The following is a 24817-nucleotide window of genomic DNA, read 5'->3' on the forward strand; positions in this document are numbered from 1 at the left end:
GTGATTGATTTTCAAATTTAGCTAATTGAAGTATAATTCTTGCAATTTTGAAAGGTTGAGTTGAGAATAAATTAGGAATATATTTGGATTGATTTATTTGAAATGTATTTAAGCTAATTAGCTTTTAAGAATTTTTATAGTATTTGCGTAAAAAAGAAAAAAAATTTAAACACTTATTATTAGATTAAAATAACAAAAATAAGTCATAAATTAATTATTCTCTGACTTATTTTTATAACCTACAAGACATATCCTAACAGGGCCTAATTAATTTATCAATTTGGAAACAGTGCAAATCAACTCACTTTAAAGTTTCGGTTGACTAGAGCTACTTAGATACTAGTACAAAATTCAGTCATAAGAAAACTGTTATTATGAATTTTTTTGGTTGGTTAATTCGTTTGAGTTCATCGATTTATGATCTATTTAGTTTGTTTGACCAAATTTTTAATAGAATATGAGTATTTCTGGAGTAGCAGAAGCTGAAAGGAAGTAGTTTCTTTTCCAGTACTTTTTTGATAATCATTTTTGACAAAAACACATTTGCATTTTAAAAATTTTGATCAAGCACTAATTATTGCTTAAAAGTGTTTTTTAAATTTATTAACCAAATTATTTCTCACCATAAGTAATTTTTTTTTTATTAAAAAGACTTTTCACAATAAGTTGATTTTAGAATTTTGATGAAATAGACTACTAATTTCCATAGATTTTGTCTTAATTTATAATTTGATAGAATAATTGTCAAACAAATAAATACAGTTACAAAACAATAAAGTTTTGAGACAAATAATTTACGACCATAGTTGATCATAAACCCAAATGACGGAGCACATATATACTATCTTAAAACCATGAACTTTAAAACTGAAATATTAAATTACTAAAATACCCCCAACTTGAAAACACCGACTTTCATTAAAAGTTAATTGTTGTTTCTTTTCCAACCCTGCAACATTGCGCTACAAACTCCTTCGCGAAGATTCGTTGCATCAAACTCTCAAAATTCTGAATAGACGCCAACATCGCTCTAATCCGAAACAGAAGCAACTTATCGTTTTACTTTTACACTCTTTAAAATCATCCAGAGAAGATGACACTATCCCATCCAACATCCAACTTCTACAAAAGAAGAATTGGTAGTCGTTGTTACATCTGCTTTGTTGAACACTACGCTTTGTCATTAAGAAGTCTGCCACTATTGATTAGAATTTGTCTTGCTTAGCTTCTGAATGGAGTGAAGAACACTTAGTTACCTGTTTGTTGCAATCACAAATGGCTCGATCACTGCGTGTGTATATACCCTGGCAAGATATAAATAAAGTGCTTTATCTTACTATAATTTGACAATATACTGAAGTTATACAAATTTTTGGACAGGTTTCACCAGTGACTGATGAATTGATGCACGCCTGAATCAGTCACTGCCACATATACTTTGGCCAACCGCCAAATTGAAGTTCAACACCTTTATCAGACTTTAGTACTTTCCTCCTGTCTAGCAAATCCAGGAGGAATGGCCATGTACACTTCTTTAACAAGTCACCATTAAGGAAAGCATTGTGGACATTCATTTGGTTTATAACCCAACGCTTTGATACTACAAGAACAACCACAGACCTCACAGTGACCATCTTAGCCACAAGGCTAAAGGTTTCACCATAATCTAGACCCTCTTGTTGGCTATATCCCTTGGTAACTAATCTAGCCTTGTACCTCTCCACCTCTCCAGTAGACTTATAATTAACTTTATAGATCCATCTGCAGCCAATAAACTTTTTACCAGGTGGTAGATTCACCAGACTCCAAGTTTAATTATCCACCAAGGCATTAATCTCAAGTTGCATGGCTTGGACCCATTGAGGATCAAGAGCAACTTCCTTGTAAGATAAAAATTTTGAGATAGCAGAATATGCATTGATACAGTAACTATAAGCAAGAGAAATATGACTACAAGACAAATGATCAGACAAAGGAAATGAACAGGAGTGGCTTTTTGGTTTAGTGACAAAGTCTTGGAGCCATAAAGGTGGTTTAATTGTTCCAGATGACTTTCTAGAAAGAATAGGAAGAGAGAAGGGTAGAGAATTAGACGAGGAGTAGGATAATGTTGCAATAGAAGCGGGAATATCAGCAGAACTAGTAAGAGGTATTGAAGAAGGACTAGAAGGAAGAAGCTCAGATACTGGTGGATCACGTGGAAGATTAGAAGGAATTGATGAAGATAGAACATGATCAGGTGTTGCTAATGTTAACACTGGAAATATAGGATTGGAGGAGGTTTGAAAATCAGTGAAAGGAAACGAATCTTCTTTAAACACAACACCTATTGGCAAAGAAGGATTTGGAATGTAGATCATAGAGAAGGTACCCCTTTTGAGAGATAGAGTAGCCCATGAGCACAACAGGTATGGCTCTAGGTGAGAACTTATCTTGGATTTTTGACAAGTAGTATAGAGAAACCACCAAAAGTTTTTGATAAGAGACAATGAGGGAGGATGCTGATATAATAATTCAAAAGGACTTTTATAGGACAGGAGTTTGGATGGAAGTTTGTTAAGACTATATACAGCTATTGTAACACATTCTCCCCAAAACTTTAAGGGAACAGAAGCTTGGAACCTTAAATCTCTTGCCATGTTTAAGATAGTTCTGTATTTTCTTTCAACCACACCATTTTATTGAGGTGTATAAACACATGTGCTTTGATGATGTATACCAAGATTAGACAACCTCTATTGTAAAGCTGTGCTGAAAAACTCACTGCCATTATCAGTTCTGAAGACTTTGACACATGAAGAGAACAAATTTTGAACTTGAGCAAAGAAATGCCTTAGAGAAACTATTATATCAAACTTAGATGCTACAAAAAATAACCAAGTAAATCTGGAGTTGTTAAGACATCATGGGATGAGGGTGTGTTGCGATATGGTAAACTTTTGAGACTCTTTACGAGCTCTGTATCTCTGCATATCCTGCTAGGGCGGGGCCGCAAGATCAAGATGGTCCCGCTGTGGCGGGAAAGTCGTGAGTTAATACAGGGTAAAACCCCATAAATGATATTTTCTGCAGAAAAACTATTCTTAGGAGTTAGGAGGCAACCCAGAGCACTTTTTGATCATTTTCCACCAATTCTCGCACCAAAGGTAAGATGATTACTCCCCTAACTCATATTTCAATTTCTAGAACCTAGAATTATGGCTGGTGATCATTGAGGGAGGGTTTTAGCCTAAAATTAATGGTGAGAAGTAGCCCTAGATGGGAGGTTGGGATCATGGGTTTGGCCTAAATTGGGAATTATTTTATAATCTATATGAATTAGGCCATTCTATTGACCCTTTGTATGTATGCGACTGTTTTTAAACAAAGAACAAGTCGAACGAATTCGTAAAGAAAAAGCTCCAACAATTTAGAGTTATAAAAAGCTTGATTTGGATGTAGGTGATGGTTTTGTCTTCCTGTATGTGTTATATGTGCTTGCTAATTGTTCCATTGTATGCATATATGTATGGAAAAGGGAAAGATGAAATGAACCATTCGAAATTACTGTTATTTTCTATGGCTTGTAATGAAATTGTTCTTGGTAGATATGACTGTTGAACTATTCATTGTATTTGTGGTTGATTGTGTATGCTTGGAATGAGTGTCATGTTCCGACACATAACTAGATTAGGTGTCACATTTTGACATAATCTTGGATCGAATGTCACGTCCGACATAATCTTGGACCGAGTAACACATTTCAACACACTAACAGGTGTTTGCAAGTCTCATGAGAGGACCATTTATTGAAATTGCAAGATATTTGGGACTTTTAATCTGTGAGTATGTTTAAGTACTATTTATGAGATAATAAATGACAAGATACTCTAAATATATGTGCTTACTGTGTAGTAATTGCTTGCTCATGTCGCACTTGCTGGCTAGCCACGTGATCCTATCAATACATCGCTGTTTTGTATATTGATACTGCACTTGCTATGTCTTTGTTGAGAACAAGGCATCTTTAGGCGACTGTCGAGAGATCTCACATAGAAGACCGTTAGTTGCGAGAGTTCAAGGGTGAACCAGTTCTTTCAGGCTACCACGGGGTCTTCTATATCTTGGTCCTTCACTCAGGACTTAGACTTTCAGACATTATTTAGTTTTATGACTTTCGGAGTTGTATTCCCTTCCTTTAGACTTGTTATTGGTTAGACGTTTTGGTATATCGACTTTCAGTTTTTAGGTGTTAAATTTCGCATGTTTGGGTAGTTGACTAGACTTTCTGAATTTATGGAAACTCAATCCTAGTTAATTATCTAAATCTGCTTCCACAACTTTAATTTGCTTATCTCTGCGAATTTTGTTAGTTGGACTGAAATAGTTGTTCTCCCACCGGAGAGTTAGAGTGGGTGCCAATCACGCCAGGTCAAGGTCGTGACAAAAATACCCATATTGTTACTAAATGGGTCAAAAGTGCCCTTTTTAAAATAAATATATTATTATTTTTCTTTTTAAACACATCTTATTCCTAATAAAAATATTACTTTTAAGGAAGCTTATTGTTATTTTCTTTTTTTAAAATTACTTTAACTAATAAAAATATAGGAAATAATTTTTTTCTTCTCAATGTCATTTTATCAATTAAAATAAAATGACTTTATGTACCATTTTAATGGATAATATATGTCATATATATAAGATCATAAACTCAGCATTAATTTTTATTTAGATAATAATAAAAAATAATTATAATAAACTAAGAAATATTTTGATTATTTTTTTTCCAAATAAAGTAGGATAAATAGTTGCTAATAAAAAATATTATTAGAAAAAAAATGTGTTCAAAAATTAAATAAATAATATATTTATTTGAAATAAAATAATATTTTTAACCTATTAAATAACAATAAAGATATTTTTAAATTAAAATATTCACAACAAAGCTATTTTTGAACCAAACAATAACGGAGAGCATTTTAAACCATTTTTGTTTATTTTATTTCAATATCCCTACTCCATACTATTTTTCTTTTTCCCATCCCATCGTTGGTTTTTCAGTGTCTATTTAAAAAATATTATTCGCTTGCTTTTCCTTTTCTCCTTTCTGTTTTCGAAAAGTAATCACCGAAAACATACAACAAATCATCTATAATAGATTTTATATTATTTTTTGAAGAAAAATTAGGATTAATATATTTTAAAACTAATTTAACTTTTTCACTATAAATAGAATGATTCTCACTTATTGTATTTTTCATCCTTTAAAAGAAATGGAATAAACTTTTTCTATAATATTTTTGTTGTAGCATTATTGAGAGTGTTTTATTGGAGGGTTGAACTTTTGCCTCCACACTGTGCGCATATGTCACTCAAAGAAGAGACCAATCAATATTCCTTTCTCTTCATACGTCTAATCACATCCACCATTAATGTTTCTCTTCTTCTTTTTTTTTTAATTTCTTCTGAGCATTTGAGAATATTTTCTACTACTAAATAACCCCCAGATAATTCACCGTATCATTAGTAGTTAAATCAGATACTTCCTCCCATTGTTTCAATTTTGCTTATTTAGTTTTGATTTGATAGAGAACTTAAAAAAAAATAAAGATGATATTTGAATCTTATGTCTTTAAATTATATTCTTTGAGATTGTTTTGTTTGAATACAAGTTTTTATAGAATTTATTATTAAATGATAAGTTATGATAGAATTATTTATTATTGATTATTTAGTTTGTTGTACACAAAATAATATGTATTGCATAAATTTTAAGAACAAGTTGTTTATTTATAAAAATATCCTTTACTTTACTTAGTTTTTTATATTTTCTTTGCAAGTTTAATTATTCATTTTTAAAAATAAAACTTTCATCTTATTTAGCTTAAATATTTTTTGTGGTGTGCATTCTCATGATGGTACCATATATATTTAAAAATAAAACTCTCATTTTATTTAGCTTAAATATTTTTTGTGGTGTGCATTCTCATGATGGTACCATATATATTTAAAAATAAAACTATCATCTTATTTAGCTTAAAAATAGAATTTCTATCTGAAGTTTGTTAAAATAAAAGATGATTTATTATTTATATCACTTCATTAAGCACATATCACTCTTAAATTATAAAATATTAAAGTTATCTTCATTTTATAAATTGATATATAAAGTACAAGCTTTCAAGTAACTAAAAAAATATATAATTGAAAATATCTAATTCACTAGTAGAGAAATTAAAATATAAATAAATATAATTAGTCAAATAAATTCATAAGCAAAAAATATATTTATATAATGTAATTTTTTAATCGAAAAAAATAAAACTATCACAAAAATAAGGAATGGTGAATCCCAAAATAATAATCCATTTAAGTTGACTTATAAATTACTTATAAAGCCACTTTTTTACCTCTACGAAATTAACAGCGGAGAGCGTATAATTTCTCTCCGATGAGTGTGTATTTTACAGTGGAGTATGCACCATTACAAAGAGTCACAAATGTCAACTTTTTACCTCTCACATCCCAAAAGTTTTAGCTAGCGTCTTGTCGTATATTTTTGAAAAATTAAACTTAGATCAAGTTTGGATTAAAGTTTTAAAATGTGTTTTGTAAGAGTTTTTTAAAGCATTTTTTTTTTGAAAAATATGAATCATGATTTATATTCATAAATTCTAAGAAACTATTAAAAATATTTAACTTCCCCAAACAAATATACTTTTTAATCCCAAATTATGCAGATGTTTCATTGATGACATTCATTATCATTATTATAAATCATAGTCCTATATACAAATAAGTTTAGCATAAAATTAATTATTATTTTTATAATGAACTAGATAATACATTGTCCTAAAATTATAACATGATATTATAATTTCTTATTTTTTTACATTTAGCTTTAATTTCTTATTTTTCAAATAATTTTTAAAAATTTACGACTAAATATCAATTAATATACATATTATAATAGAATATTTATATTAATCATTAAACTTGAAAAGACAAAATAGACCAGAGTAATTAAAAGAATACAATTTATCTAAAGTGAAAATGTCAGTGGGGGAGGGTGGTTCTTCATGTCCATTAGTTATAAGGATGTGAAACATTAATTTACCCAAAAACAAAACGTCGAAAAAGTGATACTTTAAATGCATAAGTACATAAGATAACTCGATGCTCGATCATCTCAGCCTTTTTATAGCATTATCTATTGTGTTTTGTCACATAATAAAAGTCATTCGTCAAAATTATAATCAATAAGAAAATGATCTTTTGAGATATTAATTATTAGTTGAGTTAAATAAAAAATTATCCCCCCCCCCAAAAAAAAAAAAAAGTTCAAATCAGAATTCTAAAATTGGGTATCGTTAAAATTATGCAATGTTAAGTGTTGTTTTGCAGCTGGTTTGGATGTAAGATATATATATGTATATTGAATCTTCCATGAGTAATATCACAATTAGTATTTGCGCGCAGGTTAAAAGACAAAATATTTATATATAAATTAATATGGTATTTGATTTGCAATTTAAAAACTCACAATATAATTAATACACGTATAAGTTATGAGATAATCTAACTAACCGTTTGGTCCCAAATTCCCAAATATTCTTGGCAAGTTATTTTTGGGAGAAATTTTGGTGAATTTTTTCAAATTCAAAATGTTCATAATTGAGGTTACACAAAATCGGAGCCAGAAAAGTTTCATCATGCGTTTGGCTACAAATTTTTCAAAGTTTTGGTAAAATTTCAAAAAATATTATTTTGTGCTTGTAAGTTCGAAAAATTATTAAAAATACCCATAAATTTGTGTTATTATTTTATAATTAACATGTTCAGTTAAAAAAAACACCTTATATAAGAATTGATAACAATCAACAATGACAAAATAACATTATAGGCAAGAGCAATACATTAATCGAATTAAAAATAAATTATTTTTTTCCAAATCTTGTCACTCAAATTAATCCTTTTTCCAGATGAGGTAATACCAAACTATTCTTTTATAAAATCTTGGTTGATCATATTAATGGAGTAAATTGATAGATAAATATTTAGTTGAAATTAATAAATGATTAATTTTTATAAAATATAAAAATTTGGGGTTATTTTTAAATTTTTAAAATTTTTCAAGTTCCCAAGTTCTAATTTTTTTTTTAAAACATGAAAACTTGAGAATTTTGCCAAATAATAACAAATTGCATAGGCAAACACAATTTCTCAAATATATTTTAAATTTTTTTTTAAAACTATTTGGGACCAAACTTTCACTAATTAATCCCTACATTAGTTTATCTCATGACTCTAACAAAAACACGTTGGGAAGGGGCAATAGTAGCTAGGGAGAAAGAAGCAATAAAGCATCGACACGTAAAGCAGAGTAAAAGGTAAGTTTTTTTTTTCTTTAAGGTTGTTGTTCATGTCCAATAGGTATTACGATGCAGCCAAAACATTAATCTACACAAAAAGCTAAGTATCTGAAAAGTACAATACACAGTTGAGTACTAGCTAGTTGCTATTAGAGTGAGATACATTTTATTCACTACCTCAAATGCCTATACTTGTATTTTATTCGCATAAAGTTATAAATACTGATGGTATAATATGTAATTAACACATTATCATGTAGTGAGTGGGATACATTTTAGGGCATGAAGGACGAGTTGACTCTATGAAAATAAAGGTATAATATTAGAAATGTACATTTCTTAGGTGTGATCCATAGGATGCTCATGACTTGGTTGGTTTGAGAATAGGAAAAAGTCAGGCACCTTGTGTTATTTAAAAAAGTCATTTGTACTCTAAATAGATCATCTAATATTCCTCTATTTATATTTGAAATGGAATTAATTCCCCCCTTGAAAATGTCACAATTAAATTTTATCTTAAATATGTATCACACATTGCCTGTAAAAGGAAAAAAAACACCATCATCTACCACAATCTTTTCACACTCTTCATCATTTTCGTTCAATTCATAATCCCTTATAGAGAATTATCACCAGATTATTCAGACTTCATTAAGTAATCACCATTCATTTTTCCTTCAATCTTTTTTCGTCATTAATTGAAGACCGCCCAATTAGCTTAAAAATCAACAACACAATCCTTTTATTTGTACATTTTTAATAATCATTCACTTTCTTTCATTATCAAAGGGCAGATTTTCTTTTAAAACAAAGACAGTAAGGAGGGCAAAAAAATAAAAAAATAAAAGGAGTAAATATATGGGAATTAAGCAGAGAAAACGATCTGGAAGAACACAAAGAAGTACAGATTAATTAAGAATACATAATTAAATGTAATTAGTTGATAACATCCAATTGAATGATAACACGTATATGTTTTTTGAATCATTTTAAACTTCTTTTTTTCGCTTTTCACACAGGTCAAAATATTTTATCCATCAACTCGAATAATTCTCTACTACTTCTCACAAAATCTCTCAATAGAAAATAACTAGCAACACCTCTATTTATAATAATACAATTTAATTTAGGCAGAACTAGAATATCTATTATTAGATTCTTTAGACATGAATTAAATAAATATCAAATTTTAACCAATTTTGTTTCCTACAACATTTAAATATTTTCCCAATATTCTCATGTAATTCAAAATTGTATGCATGTGCCTTCTTTCTTCTTAGTTGTTGTACTAAAGTACTCTCAAATATTTGAGTTTTTCTATTTGTGTTGGATCATTTCTCTACAATTTTCAAGTTATTAAAGCACGTCTCTACAACTCTTGTTCATGTACTTCTCATCAGCATTCAATTGTTGAACACTTATCTTCAACTTTGAGTTGTTGTTTGCCTACTTTTTTCACACTTTTAGAAAAACGTTTTTTTTTTCCTGTGCAATATTTGCTTGCACATCTTTAAATGTGTAATATTTTTTTACAACATTTTCTCAGCATGATTAAATTTCATGCATAATTTATTGGACTAATGTTTTCCAACATAATCATTGTCAGACGTTTTCTAAGATAATCTATAACCAGACAGGTGAAACATTGAATTTTGTACCAAGATTCAATTGAAAGAGAAGCTATTTAATTTTCTACCAAGATATTGGGGGCTCTGATATCAATTTGAAAGGAAATATTTTATTTATCAACTCAAACAATTTTTTACTACTTTTCACAATTTCTCACAAAATAAAATAGCTAGCACCACCTTTAATTATAATAGTATTGCAAAATTTAATTTAGCTAGAACTAGACAATCTATTCTAAATAATATTATTTCCACAAAAAATTCTAGTTATATATGAATTAAATAAATACCCAAACCAATATTGATTTCTTACAACTTTAAATTATTCTCTCGACGTGTAAGAATGTTTTAACACATTCTTTGCCAAATTAGCTTGGAGGAACAATTGAGCTGATCGTAATAAATCGACTTTCATGCTAATTTTTGCTCCATCATATAAGTTCCATCTCAAGAAATAATGACTTAGTATGGTACTTTTCATTTTCTCGAACTCCTACTTTGATCTCTGATTTGATGGATGTATGTACTAAAAATTCGATACATAAGAGGGAAGTTTAGTGCGAACAAGCTGGTTAAGAGGTATTAAGTCGCACATAAAATTAAAACATGTAAATGACTTTTTTGGACAGCTTAATACAATTCAACAACCTGATTCCTTTTGTTATTTTATTTTCCATTTTAACTTTTTGGTTTTTAGTGAGAGGAGGAAGGGGTAGGGGTGTAAATGGAAAGGTACCAAAGATAGAGAGAATCCCAGGGTTTCCATATTTTCAAGTCTCTCTCTTTCATTTAATATAATAATTTGTACCCTCTTTTGTTATCCAAAAGTAGTTGAGGTTGTATCCAATAATCCCTTTTTATATATCTCTTGCAAAAATTGAAGAAAGATAGAAAAATGGGAAGGGGAAGAGTTGAACTGAAGAGAATAGAGAACAAAATAAACAGACAAGTCACTTTTGCTAAGAGAAGAAATGGACTTCTCAAGAAAGCTTATGAACTTTCTGTTTTATGTGATGCTGAAGTTGCCCTTATCATCTTCTCTAATAGGGGTAAACTCTATGAATTCTGCAGCACTTCAAGGTATTTTATTTTATTTTATTTTATTTACAACTAAGATGTCTCCTTATTTTTACCTAACTCCTCCTTTACCCAAACCCTTAATTATCTATTAACTACTTTCATTAAATTTGGTTATCAAACTTTGTTTTTATCTCTCTCACTTCAATTATAATGCAAGATCTGAGTTGTCTTAATATGAATTGAATGATATATGTACCGTATTTTTACTACATACATATAACATCAATTCTCCCTCTTTCTCTTCTCTCTCTATATAATATAATCTAAAAGATTTGATTTTTGAAAGATCTAATTGTTATAATTGTTTTAGAACTTTTGTGCAAATGAAAAAAAAAATTGATTATTTTTTTCCTTTTAATATATTTTTTTAAAAAAAAAATCCCGTATGTGGAGGTTTTTTTATGATTTGCAGATAGATTTTTTTATGAGTTCTATAACCAATAATTTTTCGTTCATACTTTTGAATGAAACTATTGAGGATTACTCAACTAATAGTTATTATCTTAGAATTTATATTTTTTTATATTAATTTTTTTTCAGATACAAAAAATAACTTTTTTAGATAAGTTAATTGAGTGATTTCATCTCAAATTATTGAGAATTAAAACGCCAAAATTCTGAAAACCTAATTATGAATTTTACGCGTTACATTTTTTTACTGTTAAGATTTGATTTGCAGACAAGGTGTCATGTTTGACAGTGGCAATAAAACTGCTACTTTTGGTCTTTGATTCCCAAGAAGAATGACCAAAGGCTGTTTATGATGGTTTCCAATAAGCAGCCAAAGTTTTTAAACTTTTTTGTAAAAATAATTAATACTGATTACTAATATAAAAATATATGTATTAATTTAATAATCAAAGGAGTATTTCCACCAGATCATTGTCAACATTTGTGAACCGGAGTCCATATATATTGGTAATTTTACTACTTAAACCAACAACAAATTTAGTGTAATCTTATAAATGGATATGAGAACAGTGGTATATAATATATACCAATCTTGTGATGGTAGAAAGACAGATTTCAATAGATCCTCGGCTCAATTATGTTATGTAAAAAATATTTTGATTAAAAAGATTGCATTTTTTGTTATATATGTTTAATACTATTTCGTAAGCCAATAAATTTAAATAACATGAGTTAATACTTAATTAATCCAGACCCTTAATTATGAACCTTCATTAACTATCTAGCCTCAAAATCATTTTTTTCAATATCTTCCAAGAACACATGTATCTCTATTTGACCCAATCTTATATTACAAACAAAAAACAATTTTGTGCACGAGTGAACTATATCTTTTGTTTCACCAATTAAAAAGTGGGATTTTGTTTAGCACTGATTTCTGTTTGTTAATTGATAATAGAAAGAGCCTCTTTTTTTGTGGTAATTAGACGATTATGCTTAATATAATTTAAATTGACCTTCCAGAGAACTTTGAAGTTTTTCTTCATAATAATGACAACTTTTGGTTCAATAGCCTTACATTGCAAAATGTTCCAAATTAAAGAAGAAATTATTTAATTGTTATAGAGTCACATGAAATTAACAGATGTTTCATTTTGTTGTTGCAGCATGGTGAAATTAATTGAAAAGTACCAACGTTGCAACTATGCTACTTTGGAAGCCAACCAATCAGCTACTGATACTCAGGTTCTTTCCGGGTTTCTATTTGTTTGTCTTACTTTTGGTATCTCTTTAATTTTAACGTACTTTTCACTACCTTGTTTAAAATCAGAAGATTTTAAATATATTTATGTGCATTCCACAAATCTCTAGTTTAAGATCAAAAGGTTCAAACGACTTCTTTACTTTTTAAACTCTATATCAAATCAAAACCTAACAAACAAATTAAAATGAAGCGAATAATTAAGTATTCGTCTACTCTTTGAACTATTTATCTTAGCTATGATAATATTATTTGGCCAGTTAGTGACAGAATTTTTTTTGAAATTTGGAAAGAATAGCATTTTGAAATTGGAGTTGCGTTTGACTATGTATATTGATTAAAGTCGTTTTTGAATATTTATAATTGATTTGAAGTAAAAAAATGTGAAAACAATTCTTTCGAGTTTTTTGAATTCCGGAAAATTTTGGATTCAACTTAAATTCCAAAAAAATTATAACAATTTTATGTCCAAGTATTTTCTGAAATAATATTTTAAGAAAAATGCGAAAAATATCAGTGGCCAAACAGGTTCCAACTCTGTAGGAACATAAAAGTTTTGGACAAGATATTAATTATCTGTTTAGTAGTGTCTTCCTTGTCATTAACTTATATAATCATATTTCATATCTTGATAAGTTCTTCTTTATAGGAAAATAAAGTTATTTCTAAAAAGTGTTTTATATTTTTGTGAAGTTGTCTGGTTGAAACATTGTTAATTTTGTATTTAATTATTTTATTTAGCAAAAGGTAATTTTAAGTTTTTGAAGCATGTTCACTCAAATTTGCTTTCATCCTGCTTATTGGAAATGGTTTTTTTTTCCTCACCTGATATCCAATTGGGGCCTGACTAATATTTTCATCTGTTCATTCTTTCATGATTATACTATTGTTTGGAACGCTTCCGTTATCTACTTTCCTACTTTTAATATTCTTGTCTGACCTTTTTTTCTATGCTTCTTTTGAGCCGAGGGTCTTTCGGAAACAGCCGTCCTACATTGGTAGGAGTCAGGTCTGCGTACACTTTACTCTCCCCAGACCCCACGATGTGGGATTTCACTGGGGGGTTGTTGTTGTTGTTGTTATATATATATATGCAATTGAAGGTCTATTTTAAGGGGGGGAATTGCTCTCTGAGGAAAAAAATCATGTCAAAAACTTGAATTCAAGATATTTAATTAAGACGGAAGGATCCTATCCATCACACTACAAACACTTGTTCATTTATTGACTGCTGTATATACTTCTTGCTTCTCATTTAAATGACACCCTTTTTTTCATTTCAAAACATCCTAAAATCTTGAAACCAATGATTCTTTTAGTTAGACTTCTCAAACTGTCACTCAATTAATAATCATTATTTTTTTAAAAAATTACCTTTCTTTATTTTATATTGTCATTTCATCTATAAAATTATGATTCAGGTGATCTTTCTGATAAATATGTATATGAAGTGAAATGTTTTTAAGAAAACCTTTTAAAAAATAAAAAACTTTTCATTTTAACCACTAAGTTGACCCACGCGTGCTTAATCTAATTGGATCAAATCTATGTCGTAGGTTCTTCATTTCAATGGTTAAAATTGATAGCTTCTTAATTTTCAATAATTTGAACTGAAAAAAGATTTTGCATTTTATCAATATCAATAGTTATGGAGTAACTTTTCTATTATAAAAAAACAAAATATAAAAGATTTATTTGGATTTTAATTTTTAATGGACAGCCGAATTAAAAGTAATACTGATTTTCTTTGTTGTTGTTGTGATAGTTGTTATTATTATTATTATTATATATATATATATATTAATGTTAGTTGCTGCCATTGTTGTTATATTGTAAATGTCGCAATTGGTAAATGGCTCAAGTCACAAGTGGTCTTCCTAACTTGTCCGCATTTTTCATTTTGTTATCTCAACAGACCCTTAAAACGTCATTATTTTCTTACAGAATAACTACCACGAGTATCTGAGGCTAAAAGCTAGAGTTGAGCTCCTCCAACGATCTCAGAGGTAAGTTTTGTTCACTATCAATATATATTTTCGAGAATCATAGTATATGAACTTTGATCAACATATTTCGATGTATAATTAACTTAAATCCTTTATATAATATAGTCCATAATTGGTACGTTTTATGAAAATTACACAGGAACTTTCTTGGGGAAGATTTGGGGACATTAAGCACGAAGGACCTCGAGCAGCTTGAGAATCAATTAGAGTCGTCCTTAAAGCAAATCAGGTCAAGGAAGGTAAATTATTTAATCTAATTAATACCCCAGTGGTTAATTATTTTCACTATTAAACACAGTGTTATACAGTTTGGAAATGGTGATTTTGATCTTTGTATGAATGATTCTAATTATTTATTAAATGCTATAAAATTACCTTAATTTCTAGCCCAATAGGTTATCTAATTGATCCCACATTTTAATCACAAAAACTTAAAATACCTTTCTTTTTGTTTGAGTTTGAAGTATTGTTAGTATCCCCTTGGTTTAACACTATCAGATCACTTCAAAAAGATTTAGAAGTAATTCACTTAAAATGTAAAAGATTAAATCTTAATAATAAGATATGTTAACTGCTATCAATGATCGTTGCAATTGTGGGTAGATTGCCAATTAAACTATCTTGTCTTTGCTTACACCAGTCATTTAGTTTATAAACTAATTATACTAAGATCCTAATTTATGAAGGTGAATAAATAACCTAGGTCTTATTAAGAGAACCAAGCAAACAGGTCAAATAGGATATGAGCGAGTCAAAACAGTTTTAACAAAAATATATATAACATTCGATATTTCTATACTTAATTTAGAAAAAATGAGTTAAACGACAGATAATATGAATATTCATATTATTCACGGTTTTAGAAATAATTAAGTAAAAACACAAGCTAATAGCCAAAATAAGCTTAGACTCTCAAAAAGCATGAATATCTATTTTTCAGTAGATAACATGAATAATATTCATATTTGTTTACTTTTAAATGATCAATTAATCAATCTTTATTTAATGGGATGGACTGTATGAAAAACACACCTAAATTATTTAGTGGGATGGATTGTATGAGAAACACACCTATGCCCTTTTTTGAGTTTCAGACCCAAACTATTTAGAGTGTGAGAAACAGATCTAAATTATCACCATGAGTTTGAGAAACACACCTCAAGTAATCAAGAATATACACACACATATATATATATATATATTTAAATCGTGTCAGCAAAAAAAGCCATGTAGTGGATGAAAATTCAAGGTCCAGTTAACATTGAGATGTGTTTCTCAAACTAATGAGTGATAGTTTAGGTGTGTTTCTCATACTCCCAATTGTTTAGGTATGAAACTCAAGAATAATGGATAGTTTAGATGTGATTTTGATACGTACATCAAAAAAAATGTGTAAGCAAAAAAAAAAAAGCCACATTGACGGAAATTTTGAGCCAGACACGCCTGACTGCCTGAGTATGTGTGTGTACACACATTTGTACTAGTCATTATTGAGGTGTGTTTCTCAAACTAATGAGTGATAGTTTAAGTGTGTTTCTCACACTCCTAATAGTTTAAGTATGACACTAAAAATAAGAAAGTTAATTTAGGTGTGTTTTTACTTTTACCTCTTTTTCTTTAAAGTCATTTTGCCAGCTCTATCCAACATCATTGTTTTTTTTGCTCTTTGATTTGCAGACACAATTCATGCTGGATCAGCTTGCAGATCTTCAACAAAAGGTACTCATTATGGAATTCATTTTATTTCCAATTACAAATAAAAGGAGCAATTATGCGCTAGAAATTGATCTATTTCAAATTTTGCATGAATTTTAATTTGCAGGAGCAAATGCTGGCAGAATCTAATAGATTACTCCGCAGAAAGGTATAATAACTATCTAATTTTTACCGGCCGTAGTAATTACCTTGTCTTATTTTTAAAATTACAAATCTCATAAATTAAGACACTTAAGGTAACTTGATAACGTAATTTTTTTTTATACTGACAGTATATATATAAATTGGTTGCCTACAATAAAGTGCCACGAGAGATATTATGGAGATGTTTAGAGGCTAAAGGTGTACCTGTGACATACATTAGGGTGATCAAAGACATGTATGAGGGTGCCAAAACCAGGGTAAGGACAGTCGGAGGGGACTCAGAGCACTTTCCAGTTATGATGGGGTTGCATCAAGGATCAGCTCTTAGTCTGTTTTTATTTGCCTTGGTGATGGATGGATCGACGCGATAAATTCAAGGTGAGGTACCATGGTGTATGCTTTTCGCGGTCGACATAGTCTTGATCGATGAGACTCGTAGCGGAGTTAACGCTAAGTTGGAGGATTGGAGACATACCTTGGAGTCTAAAGGGTTTATGCTGAGTAGGCCAAAAACAGAGTACTTGGAGTGCAAGTTCAGTGAGACACCTCAGGAAGTTGGCACGGAAGTTAGGCTTGGTGACCAGGCCATCCAAAAGAAAAGTAGTTTCAAGTACCTTGGGTCTATCATGCAAGGCAGTGGAAAGATTGACGATGATGTCATACATCGTATAGGGGCAGGGTGGATGAAATAGAGGCTCGCTTCTGGTGTGCTATGTGACAAAAGGTGCCACCGCAACTTAAGGGCAAGTTCTACAAAGTGGTGGTTAGACCGACTATGTTATATGGGGCGGAGTGTTGGTCAGTTAAGGTGTCTCACGTCCAAAAGATGAAAGTTGCCGAGATGAGAATGTTGAGATGGATGTGTAAGCATACCAGGAGCGACATGATTAAAAATGAGGTTATTCGGGACAAGGTAGGAGTGGCCTCGGTGGAAGACAAGATGCGGGAAATGCGACTTAGATGGTTTGGGCACGTGAAGAGGAGAGACACAGATGCCCCAGTGCGGAGGTGTGAGAGGTTGGCCATGGATGATTTCAGAAGAGGTAGGGGTAGGCCGAAGAAATATTGGGGAGAGGTGATTAGACAGGACATGGCGCAGTTACAACTTACCGAGGACATGACTTTAGATAGGAGGGTGTAGAGAACCCACATTAGGGTAGAAGGCTAGTTCATAGTCTCGTTATTCTTCCTTATTAGTAGGCGCATTAGCGCACCATAATTTCTTGTGGTCTGATTTCTGTTATTATCTATTACTTTATGTACTTTGATTGCTCTATTTTATCTGTGTTGCTTCCGTTATTTGCTTTCCAATATCGCTTTGAATTTATTATCCTTATCTGATCTTTTTTATGCTTTTACTGAGCTGAGGGTCTTTCGGAAACAGACGTCCTACCTCGGTAGGAGTAAGGTCTGCGTACACTTTACCCTCCCCATACCCCACGTTATGGAATTTCACTAGGTTGTTGTTGTATATATATAAATTGGTGTCGTGTTTTTTCAGCTAGAAGAAAGTGCATCTGGATTTCCAGTTCGATTGTGTTGGGAAGATGGAGCTGATCATCAAGCCATGCATCAACAAAGTCGTCTCCCAAACACAGAGGGTTTCTATCAGCCTCTTGGATTGCATTCTTCTTCTCCACAATTTGGGTAATTATTATTATTAAAAATAATTTCGACTTTTTACTTTTATTTCGATTAATAAATTAATGTTCAACACGGTGTGGTCTAATATAGATAATAATGTGGGAAACACTCTTAATGCCCTGACAAAAATATTTGGTACATGTACTAATGTGAGTTACCATATCTCTTACTTGATAAGTTGATGGATAGTACATACAAGTTGATTCAGATACAACTGTTATATATTTAAAAAAAAATGGCCAACATTACATAATTTTTTTTTATAAGATGATAAAAATTACTTATCATAAGGAGTCGCGCTATATCGAAATAGTTAAAATTTCAGAGTTAATTAGATCATTATTATTACAGATCAGATTATTTTTAACAAAAGTAGTTCCTAATTTCCTAGAGCAAAGTGTAGGATATCCAATTTGGCTCATTAAGGACCTGCATTCACATAATATGAGATTAAAAATTAGGTTTGTTTATACAATTCTCATGTTGTTATTATTATTAAATTTGATTGTTTTTCTGGTTAATTTTTTTTAGGTACAATCCTGTTAATGCGGATGAGGTGAATGCAGCAGCATCTGCACACAATATGAATGGATTTATTCATGGATGGATGCTTTAATTTGATAATTCGAAGAAGCTGGTCCATGTTTGGTTCAACCAATATACAGTAATAATGTATTTGCATGTATTATCCTTTTTGTTTTGTTGCAAATTGTATTTAGAAACTCTCTTGAAGAATTATCGCGGCGATTGATCAATCGAGGACAATAAATGTAATGTATGCATAAGTTGCTACTTTAACATTTGAACCCTCCTGACTATGCATTTCTGCCTGTATCTTAATGTGTAATTAAATGAAATTGTTGTATTTTTGAATCATATGCTTATCTTCTACTATATATTAACATCTTGTACTCTACTGTCGTTATTATTACATTCGAATGTGCATATCTATAATATATTACAGGATTCAAATGAGCGATGTTGTGAATTATGATGAATCCAATTTCTATGGAAGAGAAAAAAATGAAAGCCTTTCATAAAAAGTCTCCTTAGTTGTGTCTTTTTTGTTATTTATTGACAATTTGGGATTGACGTCAGCAAGGTTTTCAAAAATACATAAAATTGGACAAGTGAAAAGGTTAACCATGAGGTACGTATGTAGAATTCTTTTCCCCTTTAATTGACTGATTTAACTAGTCAAGAAAGACTAGCAAAATATATACTTGATCTACCCCTCTATCCCAATTTTGTATATTTTTGAAAGGGCACTCTAATTTATGTGATGTTGTTCGATTGAGCATATAAATTTTTATCAAAAATGAAAGATTTTTGAAATATCTGATTTAAAATAAATCTTAGGACTTATTTGGTATGCAAAATTGCAATCCAACTATTTTGAGATGAGATATACGATTGCATTATTTTGGGATTGGTTGGTGGAATTAGGAATAACAATCTCATAGGATATGTACTAAAATGATAGAATTAGCTATCCCATCTCCCAGATAGAAGGCAGAATAACTAATTCCATCCCAATCCATGAGACATCATTGTTTATTCCATCCCTCGTATTAAACGAGCTCTACGTATATTACACTAATATAAATTATTTTTAAATAAGAAATGTATATGTTATTTGAAATAATTTAAAATAAAAAAAAAGTATCACATAAATTGAAAACAGAAAGATCAATAAGTTAATGCCATGGACAAATCATAAAAATTTAAAGAAGACCATTATTTTATTCCTAGTACATTAACTAGGTAAAGAATAATTCCAATGAGATTATGTTAGAATCTAATTCAATTGCAATCTACTTAGTGAAGGCATCAATGGAGGCATAATAAGAATATGTAAGGTTCCATGAATTTACAGTTTTAGTGTGTCTTTCAAGTTTTCTCTTCTACTTTAGTTTAGGTCCACTAAACAATCTAATTACTTTATAATTGAAAAGTGTGATTTTTCCATTGGTAAAGACTTACAATGAAAATATCTTTAAAACTCATAATTGAGGAGTAGAGGAGTTGCCTCCTAATTAGTGCCGAGCAAATATTAGATCAATTTATATTGAGTAATGACTACCTATCTTTATTATGTTGTTGCTAGTAAAATAGTACTATTTTAGTCTTGAATTTTCCAAATCATTTTCGTAGAAAATATAAATCCATTATTTTTAAATCCTTAGAGTAAAGGATCGGGAAGCTGTTCTCGAGCATCCTAAAAGAAATATATAGTATACACCCTAACTTCATCCATTGAAAAAAATAGTACCAAAAAAAAAAAAAGAAGAGTGAGATGGTTAAATTAAGATAATTTTTATGTTAAAAAAATAATTTAATTTCATACTGAACTTAAAATAGAATTGACATATATATAAGAAGTATTCGCAAATTCTTTGAAAAAACAAAAAAATTCTTCTTAGGAAGAATGCTTGATTTCTGTATGGTTTGTTACAAATGAATGTCCCCTCTATTTATATTATTTTTAAGAGGCTTAAGTATAAATAAAAATTGTTATACAAGTCTTTCTATATTTACAAAGAAGTCCCTACTCTAGAATTATCTACACAGAGAATTCTAGAGAACTCTATGTCTCCAAAACTTCTCTACCATATTCTACAAGAATCTAGAGTCTTCTATAAACCTCTCCAAGACTCTAGGTTCTTCCTCCTTCTTCAAGATCAAGTGGCGGGTCATAACACTAGCCCCTCCTATACACATGATGTAAGATTCTTTCTTCTTGATCATCATCATATATGAACACGTATCAAATAACAATAATAATAATATATTTAAAAAAATATTCAAGATATTTATTTTATTTGATTCATTTTACTTGTTATTTTTTCATATTTCTTAAGAAAAACTTAACTAAAACAATAATTTGACTAAATCATTTTTATTTATTTATTAGTCTATATTTAATATCTATTTTTTTACCACGTTAATTTCTCTCCACCTTTAATGAGTAAGGGTAAAAGTGGAAGATCATTATTAAATATATTTTGATTTTTTAAAATAATAACTACTCCATTTAAATTGTTAATTTTTAGCAAGGCCAAAAAGTAAAATCGATAGAAGGGAATAGAAAGAAAAAAAAAAGAGCAAATGGCGGGATGAGGAGAAGTGAAGAATAATTAGTGGAAATTTGATCATGGAAATAAAAAAATATTTACTTTATTTGAAATTTTCAAAGTTGAAATTGTAGTTTTGTTTGATCATACTTTTTGCAAAGAATATTATAATTTGAATGTTTTTTTAAAATATGATTTATATCTTTCAATTTCTAAAAACCAGCAAAATCAATCAAAACATACAATTAAATTTTCTTTAGAAGAGTAATATCTAAAAATAGATAGTCACATAATGCCATAGATTAGATCCCATGTACGATCGACTACATATTATTATAAATATTATTTTCACTTTACTTAATTTTTTTGAAGTTAGAGTTGAGTTTGGTTATTATTTTTTTTAATAAATAGTACTCTCTTTTTTAAAAAAATGAAATATAATTTATATGGGGTTACTTTTATAAAAAATAAATATTGTGTAAATTTTAAAAAATAAAATATAATGAAAGTGAAAAGGTGAAAAAAAAGATTTTGGGTATAAAAAAATAATAAAAAATAATTTTTTTATATATATAAAAAAATAAAAAATCTCATGGCTTAATTATAGCTGCCAAAGTTTAGACAACCTTTACATGGCTCTCATTCTTACTTGATTCGGCCAAACAAAGTAAACTTGTCAAAATTAATGACTACTTAAAAGAGAAAGGGCCCATTAGCGCAACTTGCATATAAAGCCAAATTCTAAAGGGCCCAGCCCACGTGAAAGCCCTTCAAATGAATACTGCTATTACTGTTTACTGTCTACTTATCCTTCTATCTGTCCTGTGGTATCTAAATAACCCCAACACTTTGATGCACTAGATTTTTCAAAAAAAAATAATCTATATTCTGGTAAAATAAAAATAAAATCGGCATATATTTTACTTTCTTCAAATCTCATTTAATAAAATTTTACTAAATATATTATTATTATATTCTCTTTATATACTTGTACTTTTCACATCGTACATCTGCTCATAAAATAATAATTGGTAAATATATATATATTATTATATTATATGATGTTTATGTTATATATATTGTTATGTTATATGATGTTTATATTTTAGATGATCGACCAAATATGTAACTGGCTTTATATTTTCTTATTTACTATGTTGCGTAGTAAAATAAGTTCTTTCCCATTTGAATGGGGACAATATTATTGAGTTATTTACATTACAATTGTTCTTTTCCTATTTTCTTCTTTCCCTTTTGGTGTATTTGCTGGTTATTATAATCATAACTTATTTTAACTTGCATATAATAACACAAACAAGGCAAGGGTGCACCTCCACCTCCACGTGTGTGAATTTAAATTAAATAGTTGTTGATATTAAATAGGAGTAATATTTATGTTACCACTTTTGATGTGTCAGAATTCTATTACTATATTTTCTTTATAAACGATTTTTTTTTGTTGGGATAATATAAACCAAATGTATAGTGAAGGGGGTTAATTTATTGGAAAAATTATTAAATTACACATCTTATATTTTTATATTTTTAATTATTCTTTACTATTTATAAAAATTTCAAAAATTCATTTTCTGATACATAGGAATGATGTTGATACATCGCTATTTGATACATAAGTCATTTTCATGATACATCGCTAGTTGATACAAACCAAACACAAAATGTATCAGTAAAACTTATTTTTGTTGTGTTCATGATATATTAGGAGTTATAAGCTGATTCATAAATTTTATTGATATTACAATGTTTGGTTTGTATCAACTAACGATGTATCATGAAAAGGACTTATGTATCAAATCGCGATGTATCAGCGTCATTCGTATGTATCAGAAATTTGAAAAAAAGAGGAAATTCGGGTAATTACCAAAAAAATTGGGATAAATTGTAATTAGATTTTTTCATTATAAGATTTAAGTAAAATACCCTAATTTATTCCCTTTGAAAGAAATCAATCCGCGAAATTTGATGAAATTTAAATTTGTATAATAGCATTATATAAAATTATATATTATTGATATAAGCATATAATATATTTTATATTTTTTTATAATATTGTATATTGAGTCTATAATATTTTGTATCAAATATTTAATATTTTTGTAAATATATATATGAAAATTTTGTATATTATTGTATAGTAAATTGTGCTTTGAGCTATGAATTCATAATGTAAGTTTCGAACTGTATTTTGAAATGTAAGTTAGATAATTGTGCTTTTATTAAAAAATTTCTTTTAATTATGAGAGAATAATAAATTACTAATATAAATTATTTGAGCACCTATGGATTAATATCTTTTACCCGAGACAAGTTCTTTTTTATTTCATCTTAGGAGTTCTTATTTATTTATTTTTGCTCATTTAATAATTCGAACTAATAAATATAAAATAAATCCTTGAAAAAGGCCAAAAAAAATTGGCATTTAGTATTGAGTAGTGTAAGGTATGTTTGGATTCTATTTTGGTGAAATAACAGACGTGAATTGTTATGATATTAGCTGCCTATTTTGTCGTCGAAGTCTATCTGTGAAAAAGACAAATATAACAATTTCAGCCTATTATTTCTTCTTCATTAGTTTCTCGCATGCTATATTATTCACTTTTGTGGTCCTGTTTAGTTAAAGTACAAATATAATATATCTATATTACCTTTCATGAAATGTCCAGTAAATTGATGAATATAATATTTAGTAATTTAAGCCACCGTTTGATGATACATTTTTAAATAATTTGTTTGATGATAAATTTTTAAATATTTTTAACAAATTATTTTTGATGAAGTTTTACTATGAGCCCGTTTGGATGGGCTTAAAAAAAGTAACTTTTATATATAAAGTGTTTTTAGAACTTTAAAGTGCTGAAAGTTATTTTTATAAATAAGCAGTTGAGTGTTTGGATAAAAATACTTAAATGAGGAAAATTACGTGAATTTTAGGGTTAAAAGAATAAAAAGGGTAGTTTGGGAATTTAGTTAAAATATAAGGGATATAAAAGTAATTTCCATGGTCAAAGAAAATGACTTTAAGCACTTAGAAAAAAAAAAGTTAGGAATCCTAACTTTTCATTTTTGACTGACTTTAAGAACTTTCTGGCTTAAAGTTAGCATTAGGCAAACACGTCCAAAAGCTGAAAAGGGGCTTTAAGTTGGTTTTGACCAACTTAAAGCCAATCCAAACGGGCTCTATGTATTTTTTCATAAATTTTGGTAGAAATTTTTGTTTTTATTTTTTTAAAATGATTTATGCTTGTAAGTTTTAAAAATTATTAAAAAAATATGGAAAAGGGTCAAAATTACCTCTGAACTTTGAAAAATAGTTTATTCATGCCCTTCGTTATACTTTAAGGTCAATTATATCCTTACCGTTATATTTTGGGCCAAATATGACCTTTAGTATAATGGAGTGTCACGTGTCAGTCTCTCAGTGGCCAACTTATTTCCCTTTTAAATTTGTTTTTTTTTATTTTTTTTTAAAAATTGTTTT

The 24817-nt window shown here is 29.1% G+C and overlaps 1 protein-coding gene across 1 annotated transcript; it reads left to right on the forward strand.

Annotated features, from left to right (window-relative positions):
* Nucleotides 1-10696: 10696 nt before the first annotated feature.
* On the forward strand, nucleotides 10697-19120 carry LOC129894347 (MADS-box protein EJ2). Its single transcript, XM_055970001.1, has 8 exons — nucleotides 10697-11062; nucleotides 12640-12718; nucleotides 14679-14740; nucleotides 14880-14979; nucleotides 16418-16459; nucleotides 16563-16604; nucleotides 18102-18247; nucleotides 18776-19120. The coding sequence occupies exons 1-8, from the start codon at nucleotides 10878-10880 to the stop codon at nucleotides 18858-18860; spliced, it is 741 nt and encodes a 246-aa protein (XP_055825976.1). The 5' UTR covers nucleotides 10697-10877; the 3' UTR covers nucleotides 18861-19120.
* The last annotated feature ends 5697 nt before the right edge of the window (nucleotides 19121-24817 follow it).

Source organism: Solanum dulcamara, chromosome 7, assembly GCF_947179165.1.
Source record: "Solanum dulcamara chromosome 7, daSolDulc1.2, whole genome shotgun sequence".
Taxonomy (NCBI): domain Eukaryota; kingdom Viridiplantae; phylum Streptophyta; class Magnoliopsida; order Solanales; family Solanaceae; genus Solanum; species Solanum dulcamara.

Excerpts from the sequence above, each read along its gene's own strand:
- LOC129894347 (XM_055970001.1), top strand. The coding sequence starts at position 10,878 with ATGGGAAGGGGAAGAGTTGAACTGAAGAGAATAGAGAACAAAATAAAC. Across the intron at positions 14,741-14,879 it reads CTCCTCCAACGATCTCAGAG|GAACTTTCTTGGGGAAGATT; the intron begins GTAAGTTTTGTT and ends AAAATTACACAG. Across the intron at positions 18,248-18,775 it reads TCTTCTTCTCCACAATTTGG|GTACAATCCTGTTAATGCGG; the intron begins GTAATTATTATT and ends AATTTTTTTTAG.